Source organism: Salvelinus namaycush, chromosome 38 (genome assembly GCF_016432855.1).
Source record: "Salvelinus namaycush isolate Seneca chromosome 38, SaNama_1.0, whole genome shotgun sequence".
Lineage (NCBI taxonomy): Eukaryota > Metazoa > Chordata > Actinopteri > Salmoniformes > Salmonidae > Salvelinus > Salvelinus namaycush.
Genome location: NC_052344.1, coordinates 21829846 through 21849845, shown reverse-complemented (window position 1 = coordinate 21849845; position 20000 = coordinate 21829846). Strand labels below are relative to the sequence as shown.

Here is a 20000-nt window from a genome sequence, read left to right as displayed (position 1 = left end):
TAAACATTAAATAAACATTTCCCAAATTGTAAATAATAGTTTTTCTGTGTAAGACCTTTGCTTCATACCAGTGTGACCAGGTGCATGGAACAGGGCTGTTCAGTCACTAGCTATGGGATAGGCTTATCTCAGGGCCTAACCAACCTACTCTAACCTTTGCTTCCAACAGGTCAACTAACAGGTAAGTGACACTAAGACATGTATGGTGTTTCTCTGTGAAAGGGGAGGTTTTGACACAAGTTAGTTCCATAGCTACGTTGATAACCGCACCAGTAGGACAAATGGAGTAATAAAGGCCCTCGATTGGCTATTTCAGACTCACCTGTTACAACGCTATCCAATCAGGCGTTTGTGTCTGAACGGGGAGGGGATTGAACTTACATTTACCTGTCTGTCTAACAACCTGTCGTCCTCTCAACCCCTCTCCTGTTTGAGTCTTCTCTAACCAGACTGCTCCCAATTGCTTGATTACAAAGTATCAGCACAAGGGCCAATCAGCATGTTCTGTGCACCTGTCCCCCCTTCTCTCTCTTAGCCCCAATAAAAGGCCTTACAGAGAAAAACTTGTGCTTGTTTCAATTCCGACTAAACTGAAGCCAGCTTCCCCCTTCTCTTTTTTTATTTATTTTCTTTATTTTGCTCCCACCATTCCCCCTCTCCGCTCCCTCTTCTGTCTCTCTCCTCGCAGGTGGTACGTCGGCGGCCTGTCCCGTGGCTTCGTCCTTTCCTCCTCCTCCTCCTCCTCCTCTCCCCTCTGGCCCTCCTGGGTGAGTTGGGCCGGAGGAGACACAGCAGTGTGAGGCACAGAGAGTTCTGAACCCGTTCCGTTTTGATCCGTTTCAAGGTACCCCAGAGTTCATGGCCCCTGAGATGTATGAGGAGAAGTACGACGAGTCAGTGGATGTGTATGCCTTTGGGATGTGCATGCTGGAGATGGCCACCTCAGAGTACCCCTACTCTGAGTGCCAGAACGCTGCACAGATCTACCGCCGAGTTACCAGCGTAAGTGTCCTCCATCTTAAAACGCCTTGGTCCAGCCCCTCTCCCCTCCATCCTCTCCCCTTCTGGATGTCACTGCCAATTACACGTTTTCTGTCTTCGTCTACCTGCCGTTCCTCTCTTCCTCTTTTCCACCCTCTCTAGTTTTCTCTCTCTCTGTCTCTCTCTGTCTCATTCCTCTGGGTTGCAGTCAGTCTCACATACACTAGGCCTGTATGTGTCTGTGTGGTTTGTTCTTTATGGTGTCAGTCGATCATAAAGCTCATGTTTGATCACTAGGGAGGAGGACTCCACGTCCTCATCCGCCTCCCCTCCCCCTGGGGGCAGAGTTTAACACCACACACACATACCCTCCTTGCTTTGTGCTGCCAGGTATTCTCCATTCCCCTATAGTCACCCAGCCAACCCCAGCAAGCAGCATATCATTTACGTTGTTGAGAAACATTCGCATCCGCAGTTTCACAATGACTCTCACTATTTAGATGTCTGCCATAGGCTGTTGAACTAGGACTCTGACACTGGGAGGAGCGTCTAGCTTTGATATGGTCAGGTTTTTACAAGGGTTCAATTGTTAACTCTGAATGTGACTAATAATGATGTTGTAGATCTGACTTTTACAGTTGCTAGTCTGGTTGCCAGGGAACGAGCGCTTCACTCCACTACAGAATCCAGGCCTGTATTCACATACAGCACATGACATTGTATTTGTTGTAATTGAGAAGTTTACAATAGGTCCCCTAATGTGCCGGTCTAGCCAGTTTGCTGATTTGGTAAACAAATAGATCCGGAGACGTAGCTGACCCTATTGTATTACTATTACCAAGCACTGAGAATGAGGAAGGCCTTCCTGAGTGCAGAGAGGACATTTGAGTCTTGTTATTCCTCATCATCAGTGGCTGTGTGACGAGGCATGGCCTTCCTGTGCTAACCTGTTCCCAGATCTGTTGGTGCTGACTCGCCAACTGACTGCACAAACAGATCTGGGACCAGGCTAGTCCTGTGCTTACTGCCTCTCCTCTGTATAATCGCCCGAGGTCCCCTCCGCCTCCCCACATCTCTTTATCTCATCTGTTATTAACTGATGACCTTTCATTTTCTATTTTCTCTTTCCTCAAATTGGATTGTTTCCTCTCCGGCCTGGTCAAATAGAGGCAGTCATGAGCTCTGTCTGGTTTAGATGGAGCCGTGGCCACGGTCACATGATGCTACTGCTATAGATGGAAAAAGAGGAAGGCTTTCTGACTGTCCCAAACTGCACCCTATGTCCTATATACAGTAGTGCACTACTTTTGACCAGGGCCCATGGCACCCTAGGGGGCAAACCTAGAGGCTCAGTGAGGGATTCTGTGAAGGTCACCAGTAGGGGGAGACGGTGGGTCTACTGTGCTGTGGTGTGTTCTTATTTTGAGAGAAGTAGAGGGCAAACCTGTCTGCATTCCATGCTTCCTCAGCTGCTTCTGTAGATCACAGACGGTTCTGTGATTCATCCAGACAGCCTTTTCTGAGCTCAAGTGTGGGAATTACTCAGTCAACCAGTAAAGCCAGTATAGGTAGGCTAAACCCCACACTGGTGAAATCATTCTGCAGGAAGTGCAATCCTGAAATACTCCAAATAGAGGTTTTGTTTTACGTTCTCTTCCGAATCACTTTTCTTCAAGGCTGGCTGAGATGTTAATCTCAGTTATTTCCTGTCACTGAGGTTTTTACATAAAACCTAAAACCCAGTTGTCCTCAGTGTCAGCAAGGCTCTCTCTCTGTCAGGGCTTCAACACACAGACAGGCCCCATCTCCCACTGTCACTCACTGACTTCCCCTCCTCTCTGACTCCTGTACCGACTCCCTCCTCCTCTGTACCGACTCCCTCCTCCTCTGTACCGACTCCCTCCTCCTCTGTACCGACTCCCTCCTCCTCTGTACCGACTCCCTCCTCCTCTGTACCGACTCCCTCCTCCTCTGTACCGGCTCCCCCCTCCTCTGTACCGGCTCCCCCCTCCTCTGTACCGGCTCCCCCCTCCTCTGTACCGGCTCCCCCCTCCTCTGTACCGGCTCCCTCCTCCTCTGTACCGGCTCCCTCCTCCTCTGTACCGGCTCCCCCCTCCTCTGTACCGGCTCCCCCCTCCTCTGTACCGGCTCCCCCCTCCTCTGTACCGGCTCCCCCCTCCTCTGTACCGGCTCCCCCCTCCTCTGTACCGGCTCCCTCCTCCTCTGTACCGGCTCCCCCCCTCCTCTGTACCGGCTCCCTCCTCCTCTGTACCGGCTCCCCCCCTCCTCTGTACCGGCTCCCTCCTCCTCTGTACCGGCTCCCCCCCTCCTCTGTACCGGCTCCCCCCCTCCTCTGTACCGGCTCCCCCCTCCTCTGTACCGGCTCCCCCCTCCTCTGTACCGGCCCCCCCCCTCCTCTGTACCGGCCCCCCCCTCCTCTGTACCGGCTCCCCACTCCTCTGTACCGGCTCCCCCCTCCTCTGTACCGGCTCCCCCCTCCTCTGTACCGGCTCCTCCTCCTCACAGGATATCCTGTCCATCCTAAGGGGCCACAGAATCCCAGGGAGGGAGAGAGGAATGACACAGCCCTCATGTTAGCTGTGAATGGCTTCCATAATGGCCTGTTGGAAAGGGGACTGTGGAGAGTTGTAGACAGCAGCTGAAGGATGCCACCTCCTCTAGTGCTTGGCATTCTAGTGGACAGGGGAAGGCAGGAAGACATTCTCTGAGGGGAGACAGGACTATGTTTTGGGGGCTGCCCTCTCCTTTACACCAGTTCATCCGTAAAGCGTTGATCCCTCGCTATTGTCCTGGAGGTGTTTTAATCACATGACACAACACAACTCTGCAACCAGAAACAATTGTAGGGATGTCCGGGTGGATGGCCGGGTGGATGGCCGGGTGGATGGTGGATGGGAAATGTTATCAATGTCTTTTTGAGCTGAGTGTTACTGCTATGAGATGATCTCATCATGCAGACAGATGTGTCTTTTCCTTCTCTTTGACTGATCTCTTCATTGTGATAGAATGTATTTACAGAACCCTGCTGGTCAAAACCCAGCTCCCATGTACTCAACATTACTCCATGTAATCAGTGTAAGTCTAAAGTAAGCTTTCTAGGAAATCCCAATGATTTTTAAGTACAGGACAGACAGACGGCTAGTCAGTGAGGAACCATGAACCGTGCTTATTGACCGTCATGGCTGATTGCGGCGGTGGGTGACCTCAGCTTTAGGGGTCACCACACAGGGTTGTCTGGGAGACGTAAATCCTGTGTTATGATAATGACAGAGCAGCTTCTCTGGACCCCCCCCTCCCCCCAGTCACTGTGACTCTGCATGTCATTCTCCTGTGGGATCAGAGTAGGGATTTGTCATGGGAATACAGGACTATTAATACTTTAACTGTCTATCAGATTGGTATGGATTTTAGCTGCTGGGAACTAACGTGTAACCTATGGCGTTTCCTTGGATGTGATTGAGAGGAATCAATGTGAGCTGAAGTAACCAAGAGAGGTCAGTTGACCAATTGGGAATCAATCCCATAACTTCAACTCAGTGATCAATCACATTACTTCTTGGAATTATTTTGCCTTTGGAAAGTTGTGTGGATACATCATGTCAGGACTGTGTCGGTGACTGTAGAGCTGCAACCCAAGAAAATCATGTCTTGTCATGTTACTTACACACACACACACACACACAAACCAGACAGTGTCTAGATGACGCTGATGGTATATAATGACCCAGCATGCTCCCGTCTCTCTCCCCTGTCTCTCTGTTCTCCCAGCTCTGTAGACCGACGCTTATTACAGCCTCCTGCCTCAGACTGTTACCCTCAGTGACATTTCCACAGGCTGCGTCCCAAACGCCACCCTAATACCTATATAGTGCACTACAATTTGACCAGGGCCCATCTAGGAAATTGGGTGCCATTTGGTACACAGCTGCTTGCTCCCAGTCCAGTCATTTGTATATAATGTCCGGGATATTGTCATCCCTTTGTTTGTTTGCTGGAGAGCTGGACTATTTAAATCTGCCAGACCGGACAGACGGATTTTTAAGAGCAATTAAAAAAATTAAAAAACATAAGTTTATATATGAATTCTACTCTGAATTATAAAAGGAACGCACAGCTTTGAGAACTGACGTTAACACTGAAATTATAAAGAGCTGGAAAATCAAGTCAACGGCCAAGTGCAGTCAAAACGTTAGGTTGGAGTAATACTGGGACATTCAGAACATCAGGCCCCTTTAGGGGAAGAGCTGTTTGGAAAATGAAGAGCTGTTTGGAAAATGAAGAGCTGTTTGGGAAATGAAGAGCTGTTTGGGAAATGAAGAGCTGTTTGGAAAATGAAGAGCTGTTTTGACATTTCTGCATGTTTTGGTGGGATGGCGTTTTGGCCTTCCATGGTGACATCACCATGCGGTAAATTAGTTAATAGACCAATAAGAAAGAGTTCCAAACCTCTCTCCAAATAACTCTCAGCAAAAATAAAAAATGAATCCTCCCCACGCAGAACACTCCCAGACAGTCCTAGTAAAATTCTTGCTTGAGAAATGTCTCTTTGCTAAGAAGCTATATTTTTGCTTCTTTTTGACCATTTTAATTGAAAACAAATCACTGTACGGCACTTAATTGTTACCCAGAAATGATTTGGTATTGAGATAAAAGCTGATGTATTGGACCTTTTTAAGATCATAATTAGTCCTTTTCTCGTTCCTCAGTGGTGTGAATCCCCATTGACTAAGTGACAATTCGACTTAATTGGAAGACAGGATTCACCCCCACATACCTAGCTAGTCCACCCACACCGTCCTCACATCAACTCTCTCCACCCTCCCTCTGCCTCTGGTCTTTTGTAAAACATTTTAAATGTACCTTTTCATTTCTCTCTCCATTGTTGGCTGTTCTGTGAGGGGGCAGAAAGGAACCAGCATGTAACCGGCTTACAGGACCTCTATTCACTGTGAGAGTTTCACCCGTAATGAGGCCTTTTTAATCACCCTGTTATTGGAATACCGGTCCTCCTTAATTCCTTTACCTCTTCCGCTGTCATCCCTTACTTTGTTTGGCCCCAGGAATCTCTAGGAGGTTGTGTGTGTGTGTGTGTGTGTGTGTGTGTGTGCAATGTTATATAAGGACAGGTTCTAGATTGGAGGGTGAGGAACAGGAGGGGTTGGTAAAGACTGAGAAGCCACTGTGTTAGGAACTGTAAAGGACAGAGCCTGCAGAACTCAATGTACCAGGTTACATCAGTTTAGTGAGTCTAACTCTGTCTGTCGGACCTGTCTCTCATTCTCACATCCCGGTAAGTCTCACTTTCTCAATCTCTTTTTCTCTCTTTCTGTCTCTACCTTTCTCTGGAACATTTTCTTCTCTACTGTTTTGACAGTTTGCTTTTCTTTTTATAAGACTTTCTGATGGGGGGGGGCGGGGGGGTACTGCAGAGAAGAGACTGAGGTAGTAAGAGGAAGGGTTTGGTTCGTTGAGTTATTTTTTATTAGTCTTCGTGTTTGAGTCTGTGTTCCTGGCTCCTATTCCCATCAATGTTTCTGGGTTCAGGTTATATTGATCAACTTGGTATGAGGAGGATGACTTGCCTTGGGTTCAGGTTGAATCAGAGATGGGTAAGGGAAAATTGCTGTTACAAGAAAATGTTCAGAGTATGTAACATCTAGCACACTGAATCAGGTGATTCAGTCCCTGGTCCTATTACACTTAGAGTACTGTCCAGTTATATGGTCAATCCCTGGTCCTATCACACTTAGAGTACTGTCCGGTTATACAGTCATCTACAGCAAAGAAAGATATATAAAAAAAGCTCCAAATCACTCAAAACAGGGCTGCCAGATTATCTCTGTATGAATATTACCCAAATGCATCAGAATCTCTCATGGCTTCACGTTGAAAACAAATGACTATCCAGTCATCTGATTTTTTTTAGGAATGTTATATTAAAAAAAGTTTAAAATGCATTTTTTTTTAAACAGTATTTTTCAGGTCAGTTAGTACATACTAGCAACACACATAACCACTAAACCAGACAGGCAAATTCAGGGCAGCTAAGACAACCCAAGCCAAGTACAAACTGACTTGAATCTACAGTTCAATACAGAGCCATAGCTGAATGGAACTCTTTACCAATCCATATTTCTCAGGCAAAAAGTAAATCCACCTTCAAGAAAAAAATAAAAGAACATCTAATGCGGTAGACCATATGACTGGACAGGAAGTAGAAAGAACATCTAATGTGATAGACCATATGACTGGACAGGAAGTAGAAAGAACATCTAATGTGATAGACCATATGACTGGACAGGAAGTAGAAAGAACATCTAATGTGATAGACCATATGACTGGACAGGAAGTAGAAAGAACATCTAATGTGATAGACCATATGACTGAACAGGAAATAGAAAGAACATCTAATGTGATAGACCATATGACTGGACAGGAAGTAGAAAGAACATCTAATGTGATAGACCATATGACTGGACAAGAAGTAGAAAGAACATCTAATGTGATAGACCATATGACTGGACAAGAAGTAGAAAGAACATCTAATGTGATAGACCATATGACTGGACAGGAAGTAGAAAGAACATCTAATGTGATAGACCATATGACTGGACAAGAAGTAGAAAGAACATCTAATGTGATAGACCATATGACTGGACAAGAAGTAGAAAGAACATCTAATGTGATAGACCATATGACTGGACAAGAAGTAGAAAGAACATCTAATGCGGTAGACCATATGACTGGACAGGAAGTAGAAAGAACATCTAATGTGATAGACCATATGACTGGACAAGAAGTAGAAAGAACATCTAATGTGATAGACCATATGACTGGACAGGAAGTAGAAAGAACATCTAATGTGATAGACCATATGACTGGACAAGAAGTAGAAAGAACATCTAATGTGATAGACCATATGACTGAACAGGAAGTAGAAAGAACATCTAATGTGATAGACCATATGACTGAACAGGAAATAGAAAGAACATCTAATGTGATAGACTATATGACTGGACAGGAAGTAGAAAGAACATCTAATTCGATAGACCATGTGACTGAACAGGAAATAGAAAGCGTCAACTGAATGTTAAATGTGTTTCCTGTCAGGTATTTTAATTGTCTACTTGTTGAATGTTAGAAGTCTTGTTTTGTGGTTGTTTGTAATGTCTTGTTAATTGGTGTTGGACCCCAGGAAGATTAGCTAGCGTTATGGCGTTAGCTAATTGGATCCTAAAAAACTATTACAAATGACTTGGTATCAGGAGGATGACTTGCCTTGGGTTCAGGTTATATGGATCAACTTGGTATCAGGAGGATGACTTGCCTTGGGGTTCAGGTTATATGGATCAACTTGGTATCAGGAGGATGACTTGCCTTGGGGTTCAGGTTATATGGATCAACTTGGTATCAGGAGGATGACTTGCCTTGGGTTCAGGTTATATGGATCAACTTGGTATCAGGAGGATGACTTGCCTTGGGTTCAGGTTATATGGATCAACTTGGTATCAGGAGGATGACTTGCCTTGGGTTCAGGTTATATGGATCAACTTGGTATCAGGAGGATGACTTGCCTTGGGTTCAGGTTATATGGATCAACTTGGTATCAGGAGGATGACTTGCCTTGGGTTCAGGTTATATGGATCAACTTGGTATCAGGAGGATGACTTGCCTTGGGTTCAGGTTATATGGATCAACTTGGTATCAGGAGGATGACTTGCCTTGGGTTCAGGTTATATGGATCAACTTGGTATCAGGAGGATGACTTGCCTTGGGTTCAGGTTATATGGATCAACTTGGTATCAGGAGGATGACTTGCCTTGGGTTCAGGTTATATGGATCAACTTGGTATCAGGAGGATGACTTGCCCTTGAGTCTCACTGCCCTGATGTTGGTCTGGACTTATTCATCTCAACAACTGGATCCTCTTGATGTGGACTTTATTAAAGTCCTGCGTTTCAAGACACTCTCTTAGAACCATTTGTCCTCCCTGACCAGGACCTTTTTGTTTAAAGGTTGTGCATCTGATGAAATGCTGAATGGTGGAAATACAGTATTTATTTGGCCTGATTTGGATCAAATGAGCTGTAGATGCCACTTCCATCTGCGTCTGAAAGGATGGCCAAAGTATTGGTGTGAGTTGTAATGGTGTCTGAAAATAGACTTGTCACCAAGTTGTGAGAGACCGGTTGTTGACATGTTTATCTCAGGGGAAAGACACCCAGCTGTTCCTGATTTGATCAATGTTGTCCAGTAAAACATGGTTGTATGGTAGGCTAACGGGGCTCGCATGTTGTGTGCACATGTATGTTTCTATGTTGATCCCGTTATGCTTGGGGCCCTGGTTAACTGAAGCGTCTCGAGCCAGACTTGGGCTACATTGGGCTGAGCCGGTGAAGTCTGTCTCAGCTAAGGCTTCAGTCCTGCCACACCACACACTCCCTGAGTTAAATCAACACGGCTGGTTACCCTGGCTGTTTAGAGCTCACTGGGGCCCACAACACACACCCTTTTATGGTCTCTGTCCTAAGGAAAAGGACCCACTGCTACACTCAACCAGAATTGAAAGTTGTTTTTTAACTGAGACCCCCTCTTTTTCTCTCTCTCTCTCGCTGTTTCTCTCTCTTGATTCCTTGGCCTTGATCTTTCCACTAGACGCCCTCCTGCTCGATAATGAGGTGAAGTGGGGGTCTCTGTTGGCCTCATGCTTCAGCTGGCACATTGATTTAATGTTCTCCTGTGTTTCTGCCCCCACAGGGAGTCAAGCCGGCCAGCTTTGACAAGGTAGCCATACCAGAAGTGAAGGAAATCATCGAGGGATGCATCCGCCAGAACAAAGATGAGAGGTGAGCTTGTGTGTGTGTGTGTGTGTGTGTGTGTGTGTGTGTGTACTGTACACAAACACACACACACCTTGGGGTGCTGTTTGTCCTTTCATCTGTCATTCACACACATGATGTTCAGAGTCTGAGGGTGTCCTGAAGGCCTTGGCCAGCCTGCCGCTTAGTTCTCCCTGAGTACTTAGTCCTACAAACAGGCCCCGCGCACACACACACACACACACACACACACACACACACACACACACACACACACACACACACTGCCACTCTGAATCGCCACATAAATCTCCCACAGTTTGTGGACAGAGTGTTTTCCTTTTCCACTCTCTGTTCCTGTTGAACCAAAACAAGAGGAACTGGACCTGTATTACTGTCTCTAGCTGACAACTACCTGTGTCTGTCAAAACCCCTCATCACTGTTAAATAAGAATGGCACTCATGGTTGCCTTGACTACGTGTAAGTTTTTGCCTAGAGCAGTATTCTTCAAAGTCGGGGTCGTGACACTGAAGTGGGGTCGCCAAAATAAAATACAAATTAACAGTACCGAATATTTTATGGGGCAATATACAAAAGTTTTGGAGAAAATATCATTTTAAATATACAGTTGTATTGAATAAATGTATTTATTGGTTCATTTTGATAAGAGTTGAAAATGCAATGAATTGAAGGTTATTTGTTGATTTTTAAGGTTTTCGTTAGATTTGGGGTGGGGTCGCAAGAAATTATTGGGGAAATAATGGGGTCCCCTGAAATTCTACCGTAAAAAATGGGGTCCCCGCTGAAAAAGCTTGAATACCCCTGGAGGGGGAACAAACTGACTTGTTTTGAAAGACATTTTTTGGGGGGGGGGGTTATGAAATGTCCATCAGTCATGTTTTAATACAGTCACTCTCATGAAGATTTACAGACTTCATGTTTAACTATGTGTCAATCCTTAGAAAGCTTTGTTGATGAGTTCTTATGAAATGTTTTACTACATCTCAGTATGTGAAATATATATATATATATATATACTGGGTGTCTTTTTAAAGTTTGGATTTGAAGGTCAACTTTACTCAGTGAGGCCAGTTGAGTAGTGAATGATTTTGTCAATGAGTGAGAGCTGGAAAGACTGCTTTCTCACACACAACTGACAAATCAATATATCACTCTGCTCTACTGCACTGTGTTTGCACTATGCAGGCCGCTCAGTCCTTGAACCAAGGGCAACAATGTTGCATTAGTGCATTGAAATATGAAATGTGGGGGAGGAATGCAAGCAGTATTTGGTCATTTGTTGTAAGATGAAACCCCGGTTTGATGTTTCACTGATGAAGCAGTGGAAAGACTGATGGTGACCTGGCTCTCTTCCTCTGGTGCTAGCTGTTTAACAATGCATGAACACTGAGAGATCGTAAAATCCCCGTTGTATAAATGTGGTTTTAGTAGCCAAGCCGCCAGTTGTATTAATACATCTATGCTGTCTCCTACTAGTAGGGTTCATCTCTGTATCTTTTATCGTCATTCTAATAGTCTGTTTGTATTATAGCCATAATATCATACAACACCATGCAACAAAAACCAAACTACACCCTTGAGAAAAGAAAAGTGCAGTAAAGCTTTTAATATGTGGCTAGGATGTTATTGCCGCTAGCCTAAGTATAATCGAGCAATGTTTTTTCCCCACTCTGGGTCCTTAATGATGCATGGTTGATGATGCATGGTTGAGGTTTTAGACAGAACAATGGATAAAAAGACTGCCTTAAACTATGTTGTCTATTTAAACTAAAGCCTTGGGTTTTTCCCCACTTTGTCATTCTCCTGGTACTTGAACCTAATGTTGTATGGTTGAGGTTTGTTAACTCAACGATGCATGGAAAGGCTGGCTATACTGTGCAGACATTCTCACTGTGTTTGTTGTCAACACTATAGCCTTGTTTTCTCACACTGGTTTATATACAGCTCTGTCTAAAGTACCAGAAGAATGACAGGTTAATGATTGAGGTTAACTTAACGATGCATGAAATGTATGACTTAACTATGCGGTCGGTCTCAACAATAATAGTATGTTTGCTATTTAAACTCGACTCACTAGTGCAGGGCTCTCCAACCCTGTTCCTAGAGTCCTGTAGGTTTTCTCTCCAACCCTGTTCCTGGAGAGCTAGAGTCCTGTAGGTTTTCTCTCCAACCCTAATCTAGCGCACCTGATTCTAATAATAATTAGCTGGTTGATCAGCTGAGTCAGGTTAGTTACAACTGGGGTGGGAGTGAAAACCTACAGGAGGGTAGCTCTCCAGGAACAGGGTTGGAGAGCCCTACACTAAACATTCACTATGTGGACCTAGTGGTGCCTACAGTGTGTTAGCCACCTGTAACAGACATGAGATTCTCTTATCCTGTTTTTTGTGACATGTCAGACACTTGGCAGCCCTGTAGCCATCTGTAGTCATGATATGCTGTGGAAGTCATGGCTCACATCAACACCATCATCCCAGACACCCTGGACCCTCTCCAATTCGCATACCGCCCCAACAGATGTTCAGATGACGCAATCTCTATTGCACTCCACACGGCACTCTCCCTCCTGGATAAGAGGAACACCTATGTGAGAATGTTGTTCATTGACTACAGCTCAGCGTTCAACACCATAGTGCCCTCCTAGCTCAGGACATTAGGACTGAACACCTCCCTCTGTAACTGGATCCTGGACTTCCTGGCGGGGCGCCAAAGGTGGTGAGGGAAGGTAACAACACATCCGCCACGCTAACCCTCAACACGGGGTACGTGCTTAGTCCCCTCCTGTACTCCCTGTTCGCCCACGACTGCGTGGCCGCGCAATACCATCATTACATATGTTGACGCCACGACGGTGGTAGGCCTGGTCAACGATGATGAGACGGCCTATAGGGAGGAGGTCAATACCATCATTACATATGTTGACGCCACGACGGTGGTAGGCCTGGTCAACGATGATGAGACGGCCTATAGGGAGGAGGTCAATACCATCATTACATATGTTGACGACACGACGGTGGTAGGGCCTGGTCAACGATGATGAGACGGCCTATAGGGAGGAGGTCAATGATCTGGCAGTGTGGTGCCAGGACAACAACCCTTTTCCCCTCAATGTCAGCAAGACAAAAGAGCTGATCATGAACTACAGTAAACGGGGGGCTGAGCACGCCCCCATCCATATTGACGGGGCTGTAGTGGAGCGGGTCGATAGCTTCACGTTCCTCAATGTCCACATCACTAAGGAATTAACATGGTACACACACCAACACAGTTGTGAAGAAGGCACGACAATGCCTCTTCCCCCTCCAGAAGGCTGAAAAGATTTGGCATTGGCCCTCAGATCCTCAGTTTTACAGATTAAACCATTGAGAGCATCTTGACTGGCTGCATCACCGCTTGGTATGGCAACTGCTTGGCATCCGACTGCAAGACACTACAGAGGGTAGTGCATACGAGCCAGTACATCACTGGGGCCGAGCTCCCTGCCATTCAGGACCTCTATACCAGGCAGTGTCAGAGGAAGGCCCTACCAATTGTCAGACTGTTCTCTCTGCTACTGCACGGCAAGCAGTACCAGTGCACCAAGTCTGGAACCTGAACAGCTTCTACCCCCAAGCCATACGACTACTAAATAGTTCATCCAGGTAGCAATTTTGTTGACACCCCTTTGCACTAACTCTTTTGACTCATAACATTTTATTTTATTTTATATTTGACGTTTTATTTAACTAGGCAAGTCAGTTAAGAACATATTGTTATTTTCAATGAGGGTGGGTTAACGTAACTGCCTTGTTCAGGGGCAGAACGACAGATTTTTACCTTGTCAGCTCGGGGATTCGATCTTGCAACCTTTGGGTTACTAGTCTAACACTCTAACCACTAGGCTACCTGCCGCCCCACATACGCTGCTGCTACTGTTTATTATCTATCCTGTTGCCTAGTCACTTTATCCCTACCTATATGTACATATCCACCTCAATTACCTCGTACCCCTGCACATCAACTCATTGTTACTCATTGTGTATTTATTCCTGGTGTTATTATCTTTCTGTTTTTCTCTACATTGTTGGGAAGACCCGTCAGTCAGCATTTCACGGTTAGTCTAGACCCTGTTGTTTACCATGCGACAAATAACATTTGATTTGATTAGGTTTGTTGGTGCCTAGTCAGCCTACATTACATTTACAGAGGCCTGATGATCCATCACCTTACTGGGGGTGTAAACACTGCATTCATCAATAAACTGACATGTTTTAGTGTGTCAGAGAGAATCCGACGTGTGTGTGTGTGAGAGAGAGAGAGAGAGAGAGAGAGAGAGAGCTCTCCTGTAGTTGTTTACCATGTTAGCTGTCGCTGGCTCACCCTGTGCTGCACATGTATTCTACTCAGTCATGCATTAAACATCACTGTAATATAATAATGAACTTAGCAGACATGCACATTTATCCAAAGACACTGACACACACTTACCAGCTGAGCCTCACATGATACGATGTCCTGAGAGGTAACATTGAGCCTTCAATAATGCCCGTTGTCTGAGTCATGCATAGTAAATATACATGGTTATTATAGGATATAATTTATGGATAGTAAATATACATGGTTATTATAGGATATCATTTATGCATAGTAAATATACATGGTTATTATAGGATATCATTTATGGATAGTAAATATACATGGTTATTATAGGATAGGATATCATTTATGGATAGTAAATATACATAGTTATTATAGAATATCATTGTTCTTCCTCTGTCAGCCATGGTTACCTGCAAGGAAACACGTGCCGTCATCATTGCTTTGCACAAAAAGGGCTTCACAAGCAAGGATATTGCTGCCAGTAAGATTGCACCTAAATCAACCATTTATCGGATCATCAAGAACTTCGAGGAGAGTGGTTCAATTGTTGTGAAGAAGGCTTCAGGGCGCCCAAGAAAGTCCAGCAAGCGCCAGGACCGTCTCCAAAAGTTGATTCAGCTGCGGGATCGGGGCACCACCAGTACAGAGCTTGCTCAGGAATGGTAGCAGGCAGGTGTGAGTGCATCTGCACGCACAGTGAGGCGAAGACTTTTGGAGGATGGCCTGGTGTCAAGAAGGGCAGCAAAGAAGCCACTTCTCTCCAGGAAAAACATCAGGGACAGACTGATATTCTGCAAAAGGTACAGGGATTGGACTGCTGAGGACTGGGTTAAAGTCATTTTCTCTGATGAATCCCCTTTCCGATTGTTTGGGGCATCCGGAAAAAAGCTTGTCCGGAGAAGACAAGGTGAGCGCTACCATCAGTCCTGTGTCATGCCAATAGTAAAGCATCCTGAGACCATTCATGTGTGGAGTTGCTTCTCAGCCAAGGGAGTGGGCTCACTCACAATTTGCCCAAGAACACAGACATGAATAAAGAATGGTACCAACACATCCTCCGAGAGCAACTTCTCCCAACCATCCAGGAACAGTTTGGTGATGAACAATGCCTTTTCCAGCATGATGGAACACCTTGCCATAAGGCAAAAGTGATAACTAAGTGGCTCAGGGAACAAAACATCGATATTTTGGGTCCATGGCCAGGAAACTCCCCAGACCTTAATCCCATTGAGAACTTGTGGTCAATCCTCAAGAGGCGGGTGGACAAACAAAAACCCACAAATTCTGACAAACTCCAAGCATTGATTATGCAAGAATGGGCTGCCATCAGTCAGGATGTGGCCCAGAAGTTAATTGACAACATGCCAGGACGGATTGCAGAGGTCTTGAAAAAGAAGGGTCAACACTGCAAATATTGACTCTTTGCATCAACTTCATGTAATTGTCAATAAAAGCCTTTGATACTTATGAAATGCTTTTAATTATATTTCAGTATTCCGTAGTAACATCTGACAAAAATATCTAAAGACACTGAAGCAGCAAACTTTGTGGAAATTAATATTTGTGTCATTCTCAAAACTTTTGGCCAAGACTGTACATAGTTAATATGGGATATAATTTATGGATAGTAAATATACATAGCGAGTATGAGATTTTATGGATAGTAAATATACATAGTTATTATAGGATATTAAGCCATAGTACTGGATGTCAGCACACAGCTCTATTGCAGTCCTTTAGGCCAGCCCACACAGAGTTGTGTAATGTCCTCTGTAAATAGGCTAATAGGTTGATCATGCACCATGCGGAACTTATTGAACGTAATAAAACTTGTTTTGACCTTGTTTGTTTGTTAATGCTAAACTCTATCATCAATCTCCCCCTCTCTTCCCTTCTCTCTTCTCCCCCTCTCTGCCGCTCTATTTTCTCCCTCTATTTTCTCCCTCTCTCTTCTCCCTCTCTCTTCCCCCATCCCTCCTCCACTGCCACAGATATGTCATTAAGATCCTGCTGAGCCATGCGTTCTTCCAGGAGGAGACTGGTGTGCGTGTGGAGCTGGCCGAGGAGGACGATGGGGAGATGATCGCGATCAAACTGTGGCTGAGGATAGAAGACGTCAAGAAGCTGAAGGGAAAGTACAAGGACAACGAAGCCATCGAGTTCTCCTTCGACCTCAACAAGGACGTCCCCGAAGATGTGGCACAGGAAATGGTACGGTTTATTGTTGGTTGGTTGATCGATTGATACCATGTATTTTTATTATAAGTAATTGATCTGGTGATTTTTAAAAACAAAACCGCAACATCAATGAAAAAGGTGTCTGGATAGAGGTGTAGAAGCTCATCACTGAGAGAGATCTTGTGGTGACTGTTAAAACAGATTGACTAGGTTGTTCCTTCTCTGGTCCCAACAGGTCGAGTCTGGCTATGTGTGCGAGGGAGACCACAAGACGATGGCCAAGGCCATCAAAGACCGAGTGTCTCTGATCCAAAAGAAGAGAGAACAGCGGCAGCTGGTCAGAGAGGAGTTGGAGAAGAGGAATCAGAAGCAGCAGCAGCAGCCCCTACAGGCAGCAGAGGCCCTCAGATCCCCCCAGCAGAGTCAGTTACCCCCCCAGCCCCCCATAGCCCAGACTGAGAAGGAGGACCCAGAGATGGACCAGCAGCAGTACCAACAAGCCAACATCTCCATGACATGTATGTGGACTAGGCACAGCGCCTCACTCAGAGATGGGATTTATTTACAGTGCATTTGGAAAAGTATTCAGACCCCTTCACATTTTGTTATGTTACAGCCTTATTCAAAAATGTATTAAATAAATAAGAAATCGCATCAATCTACCCGCAATACCCCATAATAACAAAGTGATAGAGGATTTTATACATTTTTGCTAATTTATTTAAAAAATTTAAACAAAACCTTCTTTACATAAGTATTCAGACCCGTTGTTATGAGGCTCGAAATTGAGCTCAGGTGCATCCTGTTTCAATTGATCATCCTTGAGATGTTTCTACAACTTGATTAGAGTCCACCGGTGGTCAATTCAATTGATTGGACAGGATTTGAAAAGGTGCACACCTGTCTATGTAAGGTCCCACAGTTGACAGGGCATGTCAGAGAAAAAACCATAAGGTCAAAGGAATTGTCCGTAGAGCTCTGAGACAGGATTGTGTCGAGGCACAGATCTGGGGAAGGGTGCCAAAAAATGTCTGCAGCATTGAAGGTCCCCAAGAACACAGTGGCCTCCATCATTCTTAAATGGAAGAAGTTTGGCACCACCAAGACTATTCCTAGAGCTGGCCGCCCGGCCAAACTGAGCAATCGGTGGAGAAGGGCCTTAGTCAGGGAGGTGACCAAGAACCCGATGGTCACTCTGACAGGGCTCCAGAGTTCCTCTGTGGAGATGGGAGAACCTTCCAGAAGGACAACCATCTCTGCAGCACTCCACCAAGCAGGCCTTTATGGTAGAGTGGCCAGACGGAAGGAAGCCACTCCTCAGCAAAAGGCACTTGACAGCCTGCTTGGAGTTTGTCAAAAGACACCTGAAGGACACTCAGACCATGAGAAACAAGATGCTCTGGTCTAATGAAACCAAGATGGAACTCTTTGGCCTGAATGCCAAGCGTCAGGTCTGGAAGAAACCAGGCACTGCTCATCACCTGGCCATAACCATCCCTGCGGTGAAGCATTGTGGTGGCAGCATCATGCTGTGAGGATGTTTTTCAGCGGCAGGGACTGGGAGACTAGTCTGGATCGAGGGAAAGATGAACGGAGCAAAGTACAGAGAGATCCTTGATGAAAAACTGCTCCGGAGCGCTCAAGACCTCAGACTGGGACGAAGGTTCACCTTCCAACAGGACAATGACCCATAAGCACACAGCCAAGACAATGCAGGAGTGGCTTCGGGACAAGTCTCAATGTCTTTGAGTGGCCCAGCCAGAGCCCAGACTTGAACCCAATCTAACTTCTCTAACTTCTCTGACCCTCCAACCTGACAGAGCTTGAGAGGATCTGCAGAGAAGAATGGGAGAAACTCCCCAAATACAGGTGTGCCAATAATGTAGCGTTATACCCAAGAAGACCTGAGGCTGTAATCTCTGCCAAAGGTTCTGAATACTTATGTAAATGTGATATTTGTCTTCTTTATTTTAAAAACTTTTTTGCAAATATTTCTAAAACCTGTTTTTGCTTTGTCATTATAGGGTATTGTGTGTACATTGAGGGGTAAAAAAATTTTTGCAAAATTTTTAAATAAGGCTTTTATGTAAAAAGAAAAGTGGAAAAATTCAAAGGGTCTGAATACATTTTCCGAATGCACTGTATTTTCTGTGATTATCGAGAATGCGCCAGGAAATCAGGAATACAATGTAGTTGATATTGTGTATCTCTCAATGGCTCTCTTGATCTGGATTTCTCTCTCGCTCTCTCTCGCTCTCATTCATATATATATAACGGTAGTGTGTGTGTGTTTCCACCTCCCTCTCCCCTCCTTTCTCATCTGGTCACTGTGTGGGTTCTTGTCCCCTCCACCTACAGCTGACGGAGCGGTGGACAACGGCCAGGGTTCGTCCCTGTTCTCTGAGTCCCATCTGGGCCAGCTGACCATGCCCTATAGCAACATTCCTGCCACCCAGCAGCAGGGCCAAACCCAGGCCCCCTACCCCTCCCCTTCCCCCCAGCAGCAACAACAGCAGCAGCTCAATGCCTACCAACAGCAGAACATGGTAAGTGACGAGTCGGAGGGATTATTATATATTTTTTGTAGTTCTTAGGAAGGTAGAAGTGAATTGCAGTGGAGTTTGTAGTTGTAATATGCATGAAGGTGATGTCTGAAGAGTGGATTTGGAGCCAGTTCCCTTTGAGATGAAGAGGTTCCAAATCTTTGAAATGGAGCAACCTTTTTCCTTCCCGGCTGCCCTCAGGTTTGTCCTGTAGTCCTTTATAATCACCTGTTTGTGCTGTCTTGCCAACTCCTATGGTCGTTGTTACACTAATCATGACAATTATAAGAGGAGTTGCCAATACAGCAGAGACATGTCCGCATCAGGCTACTGTAGTCCCACGAGTTCTTCAATTTCACATGTCGGTCTTCTTGGTACCACAGTGGTGGACCAGCAGCTGTGTTCTAACCCACTTATTCAGTAATGAATAACTTGACAAGTTCAGTGGCCATTTTCAGAGAGAACCAGAGGCCAGGTTTTACAGTTCTTCTTTTAACAGTAACGCTGATGGTCTGGCTGTTTGCCAAGAGACTCTAAAACCAATGTCTGGAACAGTGTTCTTCAGTGTATTGGGAGGGATAGGGCCTTTATAGAATATTAAACTGGCTGTTAATTCAGTGTTTTAATATGCTCTCATGTTTCCACTCAAGCTAATACAAGGAACAGGACAGGAACAGGTATAGCTTTTCATCATACAACAATACCAGAGCATTTTTAGATTGAAAGTTGAAACCAAAGACCCAGAAAAACGAACAAATTTAAAGAATCCCAAACAGTCACACAAGACGATTGAGCTACGCCCAAAACACACAAATAAAGGAATCCCAAACAGTCACACAAGACGATTGATCTACGCCCAAAACACACAAATAAAGGAAGGACAAACCAATATGTTAATCTACACCCAAAATATATAGCCTAGTCACAAATGAGCTGCCCTTCCTGCTCCGTAGGTACCCGTCTGTCTCCACTAACAGAGCTTAACCCCACGGCCTCCCCTAAAGGTCAAAAGTTCAAAACCTATTTTCTAGAACCCATGTGCCATGTTCTATCCTAAAGGGTTTAGACAGATGTCTA

The 20000-nt window shown here is 45.2% G+C and overlaps 1 protein-coding gene across 1 annotated transcript in view; it reads left to right on the top strand.

The window, feature by feature from the left end:
• The window catches only part of wnk1b (WNK lysine deficient protein kinase 1b), a 187913-nt gene that overhangs the window by 102017 nt on the left and 65896 nt on the right, over window positions 1-20000 (top strand). The window contains 5 exon segments of the mRNA XM_038978040.1: window positions 845-1002; window positions 9760-9848; window positions 16194-16413; window positions 16616-16898; window positions 18739-18926. Of these exon segments, the coding sequence (XP_038833968.1) occupies window positions 845-1002; window positions 9760-9848; window positions 16194-16413; window positions 16616-16898; window positions 18739-18926 (938 nt within the window).